The 15,694-nt window shown below is 45.5% G+C and overlaps 1 protein-coding gene across 1 annotated transcript in view; it reads left to right on the forward strand.

Moving 5' to 3' along the window:
- The first annotated feature begins 1,725 nt into the window (after nt 1-1,725).
- Nucleotides 1,726-15,694, forward strand: part of PANK1 (pantothenate kinase 1) — a 64,520-nt gene continuing 50,551 nt past the window's right edge. Inside the window, exon 1 of the mRNA XM_080911343.1 lies at nt 1,726-2,683. Coding sequence (XP_080767469.1) covers nt 2,119-2,683 — 565 coding nt within the window. The 5' untranslated portion in view covers nt 1,726-2,118. The remainder of the gene's footprint in view (nt 2,684-15,694) is intronic.

Consider the following 15,694-nt stretch of genomic DNA (forward strand, 5'->3'; position numbering starts at 1 on the left):
ACGTGACTACAGTGCCAATCCACTCAGCTTAGTTCTGTGAGAATTTGCTCATTGAGAAGTGGCAATGGGGACTTTTAGCAAATTTCTCCCATCAATGAGAAGCCCCAAGATCACAGTTGCTTGTTTAGTTCCAAGTGAGTATCCACAGCTTCCTCAAGATACAGTGATGGGGCGTCACTGCTTTAACGGAGTGTGCAAGGCACACTTAAATGCTTAACCGAGCAGTGGGGGACATAGGGGCCAGGTGGAATATGACTGTGTGTTTATTTCATTTCGTCCTCGATGTGCCCATACTATGCTCATCTAGATATAAGGAAACACATTTGTTTTACTTTAATAGTATTATGGACTGAACCGAGAGCCTTATGCTAGCCAAACCTCTCCAGCATCTTTTTTATTTTGAGACAGGAGGTTTAGCCTCCTGAGTAGCTTGGATTGCAGGCCTGTGTCACTGCATGTACTTTTGTACATGACCAGAATAAGGAGGTATAAAGGTTTATACAAGTAGGAGGTAGGCATGGAGGAGTATGTACTGGACTAAAATCTGCAGACAGGCTGGGGCTGGATGACCTAAAGTCATAAAATCATAGCTCAAGGAAGCAGAGAGGACAGGGGTTAAGTTTGAGTTCTAGCTTTGTTCCTAATCTCAGTTATTTCTCTGTGCCTTGGTGTCCTCTGAAAAGACAGGCGGGCGGAACAGAGTGGCTTCATTGATTCTGTACCTGTGACTTTGGGAAGGGCTCTGCTGAAAGAAATCCTAAAACCAAATATAAATCCTGGAGACAGCTAATGCCAGTTTTGGACCCATGGAGGATTGAGTTCAAGGGATGGGTAGGCTAACCACAGGGCACTTTTGCTAGGACTAAGGTAGAGGGACATTCATGTTGTTGATGCTGACCTGTTTGGGAACTTTGGCTCTCATCTCTTTAATCCAGATGTTTTCAGAGGGTCACATAGCTTAGTTTGAGCTTGGTGATGTGGAATCTCAGTGAGGGGCTTGGCCTCCGCCTACTGTATTCACAGTAGTTTGAAATAATGGCCTGCAGTTTTATGTTCTCTCGATTCCTTTGTAGGGATAGAATCCCAGTGGTAAGAAGCTGTTACATCCCCAGCCTGACTTTAATGTTTACATTAGACCCCTGTGAGCATTTATTATGTGCAAAGGCTATATTAGGTACTTTTGTGAAATATAAGAGTCCACTTTGGACAGACAAAAGCTAAGGCCTCAAGAAGTCACCAACACCCAAATGTGTCCTGCTTGCTGGGCACTGCCTATAACAGGTGTGTTAAGTCTTGACTTTGTCTTTTGTTCAGTGACAGTAGGAATCGGAACTGAGGGTTATTTGAGGGCTACCATGGTGCTGGTTCCCCTTCTCATAACCAGGGCAACTTTTTACTTCATAAATATCAGAACAGGGCATTGTCCCTGCTGGTCTTTTCTGGGTGAGGAATGCGCTTTTTATAGCTTGGGAACGTTTCTGTTTACTTGGTTTCTTCCAGCAGCGGTTATTCCTGCCTAGTTTTGTCCTTCACTGTCCTTACACTCTCTTCCTAGGTTTCCTCTCGGCAAATGACAACTAACTCGAGAACACATGCTGTTTGTGTGCGCGTGCTAGCCAAGGAATTTCACTCCCCTCCTTCTCCAAGGCTGCCTACCTCTCTATAAATAATTGTTCTCGTCCCTCCCTTCAGACCTGAGAGTAGTTTGGTCACATTAACGCACGCGCGCCGGCACACACACACACACACACACACACACACACACACACACACACACACACACTTTCGGGGGGCGGGGATGTGGGCATGGGTGACCTTGTGAAGGTACTAGCCCACTGGGGATAGGATTAGCAAACCTGAAACCTCTGTAAATATCTGGCTTCCCCCGGCATTCCTCCCGAGGTTTCTGGCAGTCTCGTGCCTACCTCACCCAGTACCCTTTAGGCTCTCTCCGCCACACAAAGCCCGATCCGCCTATCTCCTCTTCGCAAACCCCGAGAACTTCATTCCGCACGTTGAAACTCGTCGGTGGCGGTGGCGGGTAGGACTGGGCATGCTCAGTGGCGGGGACAGGTCTGGGAGACTAGGAAGCCGCATTTGAAGTGGCTCGGCCTTGGGATGAGGGGGAGGCGGGCTCCCCGGCCGGGGTCCGCGGAGGTTCCCTCAGCGGCGCGCGATGCCGACACGCCGCGGGCGGGAGCAGCGAGCCCGGCGCGCGGGGCCCAGCTCGCCGAAGACGTGGGGACGCCGACGGGAGGAGGGGAGGAGCGCCCGGGCCGCCAGCCCCCGGCCGCGGCGCCGAGGCTGCGGGAGAGCAAGCCGCAGGGCGGGTCGGAAGACGGGAGGACGGCCGACCGTGACCTCCAGCGAGGCTGCGGGAGCCGGAGCCCGCGCACCGCCCCGCCGGTCCCGGGCATGGGCGACCGCGGCGCGCAGCACGAGCGCGCGGCCCTGCAGTCCCCGGGGGCCCCCGAGGGCGCCGCGGCCGCCGTGAACGGGCTGCTGCACAACGGCTTCCACCCGCCGGCCGCCTGCAGCCGCGACCCGCCGCCCCCACGCTTCCAGCTCCCGCCGGAGCTGCAGCCGCAGCCGCAGCCGCAGCCGCTGTTCGCCCAGCATGATTCTCCGGCCAAGAAATGCCGGCTGCGGAGGAGGATGGACTCCGGGAGGAAGAACAGGCCGCGTAAGTCCTGCCGGCGGGGGAGCGCCGGTGCCCGCGGTCGAGGGGGGCGGCAGAGCGCCGCTCTGGACAGCGACCTCCCTAGAGGCGTCGGGCGGTCTAAGGTGGCGGCCAGCGGTGGCGCCTGCCTAGTGCTATCCGCCCGATGGGTCGGTCAGACGCTAGCAGTAACTGCTCCTTCGGTCACGGTGGAGGCAAGGCGAAAGCACTGCCCGATCTTAGTGGTGGCCCGGAGCATACATCCGACTGATGTTGGGTCTGGGACTAGGGGGAGGTAGGGCTGGCACAGCCCCGGGCTCACTGCTCCCGTCTCCGAGCACATCTTTTGGGGTGTACAGCTCAGGCCACCAGTTTGCCCTTTGAATCGCAGAGTAACCGCCAGTATCTTGGGCTCATTGGCAAGCTTAAGGAGGCGTGGAGTTCGACAATCCCCCAAATCACAGCCTATTAAAGAGTGTTTCCACACAGCCAGTGAGACCGCTTGCGTCGAGGGAAACACCCACTGACACCATGTGGGCCGGAACTGTGTGGACCAATGAGGACTGCAGGTGGATTTTTCCCCCCTTGGAGTGGGTAGAGTTGAGTGTTTGTAATTGTACAGCTCCGAAAAGTGCCTTGTTTCACAATCTGAGGCTTGTATATATAATGGTAGACTGTCAAAGGTTCCTTCCCCACCTGGCGTTCTGGGATGTCAGTTCGTAGGTAGAGTTTGCGACTTTTTTTTTTTTTTTTCTTATCTGAGCCTTACTCCATCCAACTGGTTACCTCTTTGTGTGTGTCTTTAATGAAGCTTATAAATGGCAGAAAGCAATGTAAGTAGAGTACACGGTAGTAAGCGGTCGGATTCCAAGGTGTACTTGTTGCATATAAATTTCTGTTTGGTGTTGGGAATTGGGTTTGAATCTATGTAGAAGTTTGGTCTTTGGCAAACAGCGTAACTCCTTCTGTCTTCGTTTATACTTTTTAAATCTCTCTTTTCATAGTTTTCCTAGCCTTTCTGCAATGCATTCGTTTCTAAAACTTCGGGAAACGCTTTGACACAACTGCGTGAATCCAGCGCTTGCATTTTGGAGGACTGAAATGTTAAGGTGTGTGTGCGGAGTTCGGGATTGCCTAGAAGATTTGATTTGGCCAGGGCTATAAGACCACTATAAGCTATTTAGTGTTTTTTTTTTTTTTTTTTTTTTTTTTTTTAACATAAATTGTATAGTTCTTGGAAAATATAATTTTTTGACTGTCATATTGCCTGATAACTTTGTCTTATTTTGTTTTACTTCCCTGAATCCACATTTTACTTACTTCTCTGATCTCCATTTTAGAGTTTATAGTTTTTAACAACAGTAACTAGACACTAGGAAAGAGAGCTAGGCAGGCACGTTATCACAGACCTATAATTTCACTGCTGAGGAGGCTGAGTAAAGAGAATCTCAAGTCTGAGACCAGCCTGAGCTACATTTGAGTTGAGGGGGTGGTAGATTGGCAGTCGCTGGTTTGAAGTCTTTTTTTTTGGTGTGTGTGTGCCTTCTTGTTTTCTAACACTTACTGTGTGGTGTTGGTTATATAGATACAAGCATGCTCAGCAGCCCAGGAGATCAGAGGTCTCTCCTAACATGTGATCACACTCGGGTCATCAAACTCATGTTGAGAGGCTTGGTGACAAGAGCCCTTACCTGCTGAGCTGTCTCTCTGGCCTCTTGGTATTTTTGAGACCAGATTTTTGTGATAAAGACCCACGCTGGCCTGTAACTCTTGGTGTTCCTCAGGCCTCAGCCTCTCAAGTGCTAGGATCACAGGCTTCTACCATCATGCCTTACGATGCACTTCTTACAATACTTTTTTTTCAAGGAACTGAAAATGCAATCTCTAACAATTATTTGAGGGGGAGGAAAATAACCCGGGGCCTTAACTCTGTTTTCAAAGCCCTAGGAATAATTTTAAAATAGAAGAAAATGTAATTGTCTGCCTGTGCACTTTGTGTCAGAAGCTAAGGGTTTGTGTTTCTTACAAAATATATATATAAAGGCTTTTAATTTTACTTTTATCTATAAATCCTGTTAAGTTATTTATTTGCTTATTCTGTTTTCATGAGATAGGATCTCATATAGCCCAGGCTGGCCTCAAACTCCACTTATGGCTAAGAATAATCGTAAGCTCTTTGATCCTCCTGTTTCTACAATAAATCACCACGCTTGGTTTATTTACAACTTTTGTTTGCTTGTTTTTTGAGTGCGGGCCTCACTATGTAGCACTGGCTGGCCTTGAGCGGGGTCGCTGTAAAGACTCATCAGGCTCTGCCTTTTGAGTGCTGGGATGAAAGGAGTGAGTCACCAGCCTTGTGTCTTTACAAGTTTTTAAAGGACCGAATCAGCACTTGCTTTTCATTAGCCTATTGGGTTAATTTTCTCATATTTGCACACACATTGATTCTCTTTTATTTTTATGTATAGGAATGTTTTCCTGCTGTGTATGTCTCTGTACTACATGCATGCCTGGTGCTATCAGAGGTAAAAAGAAGGCATCAGACCCCCTGGTACTGGAGTTACAGATAGTTGGGAGCCTCCATTTAGGTGCTGGAACCAAACCTCTGTCCTCTGCAAGAGTAGCAAACATGCTTCCCTTCGGAGCCATCTCTTCAGCTCTGAACATACAGTTCTGAAATACAGTTTGCATGCCCGAAGGCATACATCTGAATATTTCACTACTAAAATGTCTTGCTTAAAAGTGGGTTTAGCACAAGAGAGATGGCTTAGCAGTTAAGAGTAGTTATTGCTTTTCTAGAAGACCACAGTTTGGTTTCCAGCACCCACATCAGGAGGCTTGCCACCGTCTGTAACTCTAACCCTATCCAAGCTGACACCCTCTTCTGGTCTCCAAGGGTGCCTGCACACATGCATATAAATTTAAAGACAAACAAACAACAACAACCTGTAAATCTTAAAACCAAAGTATAACCCGCTCTCTCCGTGGGAAGGTGTTCTAATCTAGAAATCAAATCTGGAGGCTGGACTCTTCCAGCCTTCCAAACTTCCTTGGTTTATCTCCAGCACCCTCCAAAAGTCAAATCAGTTGCTTGTTGGTTTTATTAAGCAAAAGGAGGAGAAAGTTGTCTATTTAATGTGTAAGTGTCGCTTCCTTTACTTACTCCCTGGAGTCTTTCCTCCGTTATTTTGCCTGCCCCTGCTACCTAGCAGTCATGATCTCCACCAAGGTACCAGTGCTCTTAAAATGCTAGAGTTAAACTAGGTAATGTTTCTGCTATCTGCAGAACTCCATGATGTTCCAGAGCTGACGAATCTTCCTATAGGACTTTTATACTAATTATCTTCCCTGCCTCACGAGTGAGCATTTAGTTATATTCTCATGGTGTGTGTGTGTGTGTGTGTGTGTGTGTGTGTGTGTGTGTGTGTGTGTGTGTGTTCGTTATTGAAACTAGGGCCTGCCGTTGCCAAAAGCATACTCTCCCATGGAGCTGCTCCTATGTCCTGCCTGTCCCCGCCCCCCACCTTTGTTGATTGCCTGTTAATTAATCCTTGCCAATTAAGTTGGAAGTCAGATTAGAAATGATGTTTCCTCATGTACTTTGAAATGGATGAACATGCATAATGGTTGATGTTGAAGCAGAAAAAGTGACTCAGGTGGCGTCACCACATCATAGCTGTCTCCGTTCCTGTAGCTGCTTTTTGTCAAAGGAACTTCAGTGGTTCCCAGCATCAACAGAGAGGGTCCTTTGATGTACTCTGTTGTGTGGATTTTATGTTACCCTTTGGCCTGACGGCTCTCGGTTTAATTTTGGTTAATAGGTAGTTAATACTCATCAGCCATTTTATTTCCAGCTCTAAGCTAAAAATAGTTCTGACGATTTTATTTTACATATATACATAAATGGATCAGAAAGTTCACTTGGAAAAGCTGGTTCAAAAGCCCAAAGGGGTTGGGGGGTGGGGGGTGCTCAGTGAGTTTAGATTTTCTGGGGTGCTACTCCTAACACCAGGGAGCACGTCTAGCTGCCTTGCTGTGCGGACGCTGAGGAACTGGCACAACTGTGGAGCACAGCTATGTACAAAAGTTTGGGTGTGAGCACAGTTCCAAGGTGCTGTAAACGTTCACCTGTCCCTCCATCCAGACGACTTGAGTTTGAATTTTAGTTGTGCGTGGTCAGAGCCAGTACCTGACCTTTGTGCTTCAGGGTGAGTGAAAGGGGGTGGTAGAGCTTGTGTGAGGATGGCGGGAGAGCGTTTACTCCAGATCTGCCAGCTGTCATCACTAAACACTGTCCACCATGAATCTCAGGACAAGCAGTAGAGGCAGAAGATGCTGCCTCCGACTGACTGACTTTGAAAAGTCCCATCGTTGTCTCGAATTCCTACAGAAAAGTGGGGAAATGACAGGAAAAATACTCATGGCTACATCCTGCAGAAAACTGCTGATTTAGATATGGCATCTGGGCTAGCAAGTGAGGTGGCTTACAGCAAACCTGGTGACCCAAGTGTGACCCCCACCCCCAGCCCCAAAAAGTAGGAAAGAGCCACCTCCTGCAAGTTATCCTCTGACTTCCCCACCCATTCTGCGGTACACGTGAACCCACATGTATACACATACACAAACTAAGCTAGATAAAAATATAAATGCATAACACACACACCATGCACCATCCACACACAGTAACAAGTACTTGGGTTTTTGTTGTTGGTGATATTGGCTTGGTTTCGTTTGGTTTGCTTTTTTGTGTTCTGTGATTAAGGGATGCAGAGTAGGAATGAACAGAACCCCAGGTTTGATCTCCAGCAGTGATCCCAGGCCAGCCACACCTCTCACCCTGTCACTTGGGAGTAGAAGCTAGAGCAGCCATTTTCAACTGGTGGGTTGCAACTCCACAACCTCTTGACTCCCTATTGATAACTTAAAAAAAAGAAGTTAAACAGTTTAGTCCTTTGCCTCTCTGTCCCCACCTCACCCCCTGTGCAGTGCATTCATGTGGTAGACATGCGTATCTGGAGGTTTGTGTATGTGTGGAGGCTAAAGAAAGGCGCTGTGAGTCCTGGTGCTCTCTGCCTTATTCCCTCATTGAACCTGAAGCTCGCCAGTTTTTAACTAGATAAGTGGTCTACAAACTTCATCATTACTCTTCTCTGTGCCCTCCTCCCTCCATTGCTGAGGTCACAGGTACTGGGAAGCCAAAACAATTCTTCCTCACAGAGCCTTTTCCCAACCCCGGCAACCCAGTACAAACATTTCCTTATGACTAAATATCATCCATAATACAATCCTGTTTTATATGCCCAATATTCTGTTATATGGATGAGCCATCATTTATTTACCATCTCATAGCTTTGGTGTTTACGTCATGAAGTGCACACACATATACAAACCCACGTACAGTCAGCATGACAACTCTTTACATAACACATCAGGTTAGATGTTACAGGTTATCCACAGATAACTTAAAGTATAGTCCAGGCAGTTCTGTTATTGCAAATACTGTGTCATCTCAGAGCAAGAACAGACTCTGGTACCCTCAGATGGGAAGAAGCATGTGTGGGTCCTAGAATCAATCCACCACATATGCAGAGGGATGCTTTTCTGGGAACATGCACAAATGATACAGTGGAGAGAGAGAGAGAGAGAGAGAGAGAGAGAGAGAGAGAGAGAGAGAGAGAGAGAGAGAGTGTGTTAGGTATGTGGGGTATATTTGTGTGTTAAATGTGTAAGGTATGTGAGGTGCATATGTGTGTGTTAGGGGTGTGCATATGTGTTAGGTATGTGTTTGTATATATGTGTTAGCTGTGTATATGTATATGTTGGGGTGTATATTAGATATGTATTAGGTGTGTATGTTAAGTGTATGTTAGGCATATGAGGTGTATGTATGTGTTAGCTGTGTAAGTGTGTGTGTGTGTGTGTGTGTGTGTGTGTGTGTGTGTGTGTGTGTGTATTAGGTAGAAGTGGTGGCACTTTGTCCATAATCCCATTACACAGGAGGCCGAGCAGGAAGATCTCAAGATTCCTGTCATCTTAGGCTTGTAGGGAGTTCCAGGTCACCCTGAGCTACATGGGGAGATTTTGTCTTAAAAAAATTAAGAAAAATTAACATGGGGGAAAGTAACACAGGAAGTAAAACCTAGTGATTTTAGTTCCGTGGGACATTGTTTTGGATGAGGCAGCACACTTGCGGACAGAGAAGGCTTCGGTGGTAACTCAGTGCTCTGTGGAAGGCAGGCCCCTGAGCAGCTTCTGGTGGGCAGCGGATAGACAGCATTACCCTCTTCCTTCCATTGTATGGCAGTAGGCAGGTGTTACAGGGGATGCTAGCTGACAGTCATTCAGTGAGAACATTCTGGTAGCAGAAAATGGATAAATCCATTCTATATTAACATGGGTACAGACTTGAATGAAACTAAGTCTGTTATCAGTTTTAGCTCTAATTGTGAAAGTACAGGCTTTAAGTTTTAAAATATTGAGATTCTGCCCTTGGAAGATTGGATTTTACCTTTGAACTGAGCAATCAGAAAAGCCAGCGCGAAAAGATGGGGTGAATTTTCAGGTTGCATCCTAAGAGTGCAGATGTGACTGCCTTTTTTTTTTCTTCAGTCACAGTCACTCTTTCCAGACAGACAAGACGTTTGCAGACTAAATTACAAAATACTAAATAAATGCACGCAGGAGCCATCCTCTGCAACCTGGCCAGATTGCCAGCTCCTCCTCTACTCCTTGGCAAGGATTCTTAGCCCAGGCTGGCCTAGAATTAATTCCCTCTGGTAAATGGGCTGATCTTGCCCTTGTGACCTTCCAGCCTCATCCTCCCAAAGGCTGGAATTACAAGTGTGCTCCACCTCGCCCAGCTTTAGGTTTGCCAATTACGGTCTAAATAGACATTTAAGTTGTAGATTAAGGATCAAGGCCTAGGCTCAGCAGGGCTGCTTCCAAGCCTAACAACTCATGGCCAGTCTCTGGAAACTACATGGCAGAAGGAGAAAACTGTCTCTGCCAATTATCCTTCAGCCCTCCCCACTCCACATACACACTAAATAAAAGTTTAAAATATTTTCTTTGTCTATGGTTAATGTGTTAAACTCGCAAACATGCTTTATTCCCTCAAAGACCAAACACAGGAACTTAACGTTCCCCGAAAGACCTGTAAGTGAATTTCAGCATTAGTATGGTCTGTATTTCATTGGTGTCGTGACCAGAGATGGAAATAGTGTCATTAATTCTTAGCATTAGGGACATCTTACAAGTAAGGTGAAACCCACAGCAATCTTGGAAAGAGCTGTGTCTATAGTGGAAGTACTAGTTTTAACTGGCAGGTCTCTGTTTAGGTTTTATTTTATTTATTTATTTATGTCCTAATCTAGCTTGATTTATGTGTTCAATTGTGTGTATGTGTGTTACAAACTGTCTGTTGATTTACATAAGTAACGTAGCAGTAGAGAGGCTAAAGCAGGAGAATTGTCCAGAATTCAAGGCCTGGACTGCATCTTCGCAGTTTTGAGATTGACAGTCTTTCAAAAAGGGGGAAAAAAGGACAAACAAAATAACCACTTCCTTCGTGTCCCCAGTACTTAAGAATGAACCCAGCACTTTGCTCATGCTAGACAAGCACTGTCTCATAAGCTATTTTTATCATTATAAGCTTCAATATATGCTGTATTCACCCACCTTAAAATGACAATATTGTAAATCAAATATAGAAACTTAAGTGTACTCAGTGTGACATACAGAATTTGAGTTAAAAAAATTTAGACAGTACAGTTGTCAAGCTTGGCACAGTATTACTTAATTTGTGACATCTTTTGGGTGCCCTGAGTTGACTTTTTTTTATGAATATGTTCTTCTCCCTGAGAATGTATCTGAGTGTAGTGGATGATTTAAAGGGGCAAGGAAATGTCATTCCTTGTTTAGGGATAGCTGTAGAAATCAGGATCCTGGTCACTAGGATTTCACTGTTCTTTGGAGACATGGTGGAGAGACTTGTGGATGCCTGCAAGAAGCCATCGTTGAGAAAGACCCGTGTACTTTTTGTTCCAAGTTTTTGGGAAAGCACATGCATGTTCCCCATTTTGCAGTCAGGGAGAGCCTCAGAGCCGTGAGGTGGTGACCGGCCTGATGGTGGTGACTGTTGGGACCATTTAAACTAAAAACAGATAAGTGCATGAAGCTGGCATATGTCCTGGGAAGTAACAGTGGTCTACACTAAGGAGCACTCAGCTTCCTGTGTGCCAAGTGCTAAGCAGACCGTGTCAGCCTGCGAGGTGAGGAGTGTAGTTATCTCCAGATGAAGAAACTGAGGACTCAGGGTTTTGTCTCTGCTCTTCAGGAAGCCTGTGGAGCCCCTGGGTGTAAGTGTTCTCTCGTGAAAAAGAGCTTTGGAGAGAACAGCTCCAGATTCAGACTCCGCCGCTCCTTCCACTTACGAGCATTTCTGAGGCGCTTTTATTAACAGGGAAGGAAGATGTCTGCCCTACCATCTGGAGAGAGGACCAAATAAGGAATGTGGTATAATGCTTTGGATCATTGGAAGACCAGGTTTCATAGTGTTCTTCAATGCTATCTTCAATCACCTCCCGAAGGAGCTTTTCCTAATGCCCTTTGACCTTTCTCTAAGCAAACTATATGTCAATCACACGCCTTGGTTGCCCCATTGCAACTCCTGACAAAAAAGAAGGCACGACTGTTCCAAGAGTGACATTGTCAACTTAGTGTGTATGTAAGAGAAATGAGTAATTTGATTAACAAGGTTTTGTTTAATTTTAAACTGTTTTAAAATTGCATTTAAGGTGCATTACATACAAATACCAGAGCACGTACTGCAGCCACAGAGCAGGAGTCAGTGCTGTCCTTCAGGGTTCCAGAGAGAGAACTCAGATCCTCAGACTTGGCAGCACTAAGCCTTCTCATCAGCCCCACCCAACAGATGTGTATTTTTGTTTTTAAAACCAGTATCCTTTGATCTTGACTGGTCTCCCAGCCTTTGAGTGAGGCAGATAAAGATGAAGGCGATGAGAAAGTTTAGAAAGATCACGACCTTTCTTTTAAAGAAGTACATGAACTGAACAAGATTTTAGAACGGCTGCCTCTAGCTCTCGGGTTGTCTTTTTAACCGATTCCCCAGTAAATTAAACAAACAAACAAGCAAACAAACCCCAAAACAAAACAAAAGGCCCCACCTGCCTTCTAGGCTTTGGGTAGGTGGCGGATGACAGGTGCTAGTTTTTGGGTGCATGTTACCTTCTGCAAGGCCTTCTGGTTCTCTGACCTTGAATCTCGTCTGAGAATGAGGCTGCAAGGACTCTAGAAACAGGAAGAGCATGTCGGAATAAACCTGTAGCCAGTTTGGATAATGCCAGTTGCTTGAAGTTCTATGGGGCTCTGGTAAACTGCTTCTTTATGTCCCAAGGTCGACTGCCCTGGGATAGAGAGACTCAGTCAGTGTTAAGCTCTATGAGAGTCCACAGTATATTGAGGGTTCCTGAAAAAGTGCAGGCACTCAATATCTGTTGGCTATTATTGGTGGTTTTATAGATGTTCTATGTCAAAACCTTCCTCTTCTCCCCATGACTTCTACCCTGTATTCCATCACAAATGATCTTACTAGCCTCTTATATGACAGCTCATATTATCTTAATATATTCCTCTGGGTCCTTAGTCCCTAAAGAAATAAGACTGCTCTGCCAAACTCCACTGTGTCGTTCAGTGTGGGTTGTATCGGGTTACAGGTCAGGACTGACCCAAAACCCAATGAAGGGATGTAAAGGGGGTTAAGAGGGCATCGTCCTTGGTGGCCTTGAACTCAGATTTGGTGATTCCAGTGGGGTCTGTAGGAGCAGAGCAGTTTTATTCCTATGGGCTAAGTACTGATATTGTTGGGTTTTGTGTGACTCTAAGCTGGGTAGAGCCTGCCGTAGTTGCTTGGCAGTTCCCAGGCTCAGCAGAGCCGTGAGTGTATGACAGGATCTGAATGAGCAGTGTGTTTGCTGTCCTGCTTCTCCAACACCTATGTTATAAACTCTTATTTATAGTTTTGGAATTGGCTCTTGTTAAGTTGTCCAGGCTGCCCTCGAACTCTAGATCCTCGAGTGTCAGGTCTCTCAAGGGGCTGGAGTTGTAGATGGACACCATCATGTTGGCTTCCAACTGTAGCCCATGAAGACATGTAAAGCCAAGGTAGTGGCGTGCTGGTAATATTACAGCATTTGGCAGGAAGCTGAGGCAAGAGAAGCGTTAGCACCATGTCATCCAAGGCTACATAGCAAGACCTAAACAGAACAAATAAATGAATCAAAATAAAAAGTAAATAGACGTTTGGCCATGGGGATAATCGTATTTTATCTTCAGGGAATATCCTTTTCCTGCTTAGAAAGTTTTTTATTTATTTTATTTTTGAGGTGGTGTTTTATAAGGTCAGAGTAGCTTCAAACTCTCTCCCCAGTTACTCTAGGATATTGCGCATGCACTACTCCTGGTTGTATGTAGTTCCGTGCATTAAACACAGACCCTTCTTTATCCCAGGGAAACACACTGCCACTGAGCTCAGCCCCTCGCTGAGGGTTTATACTATGAGAGAGGTCCACGTGAGACTCATCCTTTGAGGTGACCGTGTATTTGTAGTAGTGTGGTCATAAATTAGACCACAAGCGTAGCGTAAGTTGGGATTATGCAAGCAAACCGGTGTTCTGCTGGTGTGCACAAGTCAGCGCATGCTGGAGGTGGGACTTGAACGTGCACAAGTCCGTGTGATTTTGTATTTGTTGTCTTTACACTATGAAAACTGGCAAGTGTGAAGCCAGATCGCAGAATGAGAGAGAAGTTATCGGGAATACCAGCTTAGTTGCTGGAACAGTGGATGTGGAAAACTAGAGGAAAGGTCAGCAGGTCCTGCTTGGAGAAGTACTTGAAGATGAAAGTCAGACAAGTGGCCAGGGCTCTTAATTATTTTCTCTTCTTTTCTTTCTTTTCCTTCCTTCTGTCTTTTATTTATTTATTTATTTATTGAGACTAGGTTTTACCCTGAGCACAGACTGGCCTCACACTGGCTATGTGACCCAGGCTGGACTTGAACTCAAGGCAATCCTTCAGCCTCAGCTCTTCAGGTTGGTTATAAGTATAGACCAGCACAACCAGCAGTGTTTTCCTTTTTCTCTTTCCTATTCCTCCTCCTCCTCCTCCCTTCCTCCTTGTCTTTTATTCTTTGTGACAGGACCCTTTGTGTCCCAGGCAGTTCGGGAATTCTTTATGAAACTGAAGATGACCCTGAGTCTTGCTTCCACCTCTTAGGTGTTGGGGTCTCGGGGCACTCACTACCGCTGTGCCCTGGCTGGAATTCTTAAGAAAGTGCCAGCATATGCCTGCAATCCCAGCGGGCATCCAGAAGGTGAAGACAGAAGGAATTCATGGTCCCTGACCTCAGTTAGTAAGTACACTGGAGGCTGGCCTGGTCAACATAGTTCTAGGCCAGCCAGGCTACAGAGCAAGACTCTGCCTCAAAACAACTAACTAAAATTAATGAATTCCAAAGAACAGACAAGAGAAGAGTATAGCTCAAGAGAAGGGTGTAGCTCAGAGGGAGAGCTCTGTCAAGCATGCGCAGAGCCGTGGCTTTGACTCTTGGTTTGGGGAGAAAAGTAATCTAAAAGTATGGGAGGGTCCACTATGTCGTGAGGCTAGAAATTCTTTAGAGTCGTTATAAATTACAAATATTTAGTTGCATATGTCTATCTATATAAATTATAGTCCCTTTCTTCTCGTTAAATTCCTACTCCATAGTTAGGCTCCATGTGGTGGTGGTGGGGGGGTAGGCAGTTGTTAGATCAAGGAGGTCAAGGAGGTGTGGTCAGTTCATGTGTATGCCCTCAGGTCAGGAGGCTTGGGAAAGACAAGAAAATGTGTTTCTTCATGCTTGTAGAGCTTCGTTCCTGTGTGTCCCAGGAAAATCATGACTTTGGATTTATTTATACTCACTTCATGATTCATTGCTGCTGCTTTTGAATGACTTGAATTGTTTTGACTTGCTCCTTGTGGTTGAGGAAACAGCAAGGTTTGCCTTTAAATAGTTGTAAACAAGGCTTTAGTTGGGCCCATCAACTTTTCTGAGGTGATTTTTGGTTTCGCTGAAGAAGGGCCATATACAGAGTGGCCCCAGACTTGTGACATAGCAGGGGTTGACCTCAGAGCAATGCTTGATTCTTTTGCCTCGTCTTTGCAAGTATTGGGGTCAGGCATGTGCCACCCATGACTTAAACGAACTAACTGTTCTCAAAGCGTCAGCGTGCTGGGGCCATGCCATCTTTTTTTCAGGTTTATTGTGTGGTAGGTCAGTTGAAGTGTGTTCTAGCTAAGTGGAAAGGATTTTTTTTTTTCTGTCTGTTTCTATAAATAGGATCCAGGAGGCAAAATAGGGATGGCCTAGGTCAAGAACCATTCAGATTTTGTCTTGGAGGTCACAGGTGGTGATTCCTTTGTCATGAGAGACATTTGGGCAGTGCTGGGGTTTCAGAAACCTTTTTCATTTTGGAAAAAACGTAACCGCTACTCAGGACCAGAGAGCAAAGTGTTAGGGACTGGCAGGTTCTCAGGCAGGTTCTCAGCGCTCAGCTTCTGCGATTATAACGCACTTGAAATCTTTTTTTTCTTTATTACAAGCCCAGCTTCTTCTCTTTGCACCCCATATGTTATAAAAGCAAATCCCAGGGATCATTTCATTTCAATTACTGTGTTTTTGTATATTTTTCTGAAAGATAACCTATTTAAAAATATAACTTGTTGTTACCTTAAAATTAGTAATATATTATACAACGCATAACTAGGTACACGAGTTTAGTTATTTAATCACAGTGAAACCTGTGACAACTAACAAAAGCCTGGTCATTGCTGTGTTCAGAGAGCCCTTTGGTTAGCAAGTGCCTGCTACTTGTAGGTGATTAATTTTTAACCATTTATTCATGGTCTGAGATCAGAAACCTCAATCTTGGAATAAAATAGTATCGTGCCAAAAGTGCCTTGGGATCGATCGAAAATCGG

This window comes from Micromys minutus (genome assembly GCF_963924665.1).
Source record: "Micromys minutus genome assembly, chromosome: 2".
NCBI classification, from domain to species: Eukaryota; Metazoa; Chordata; class Mammalia; order Rodentia; family Muridae; genus Micromys; species Micromys minutus.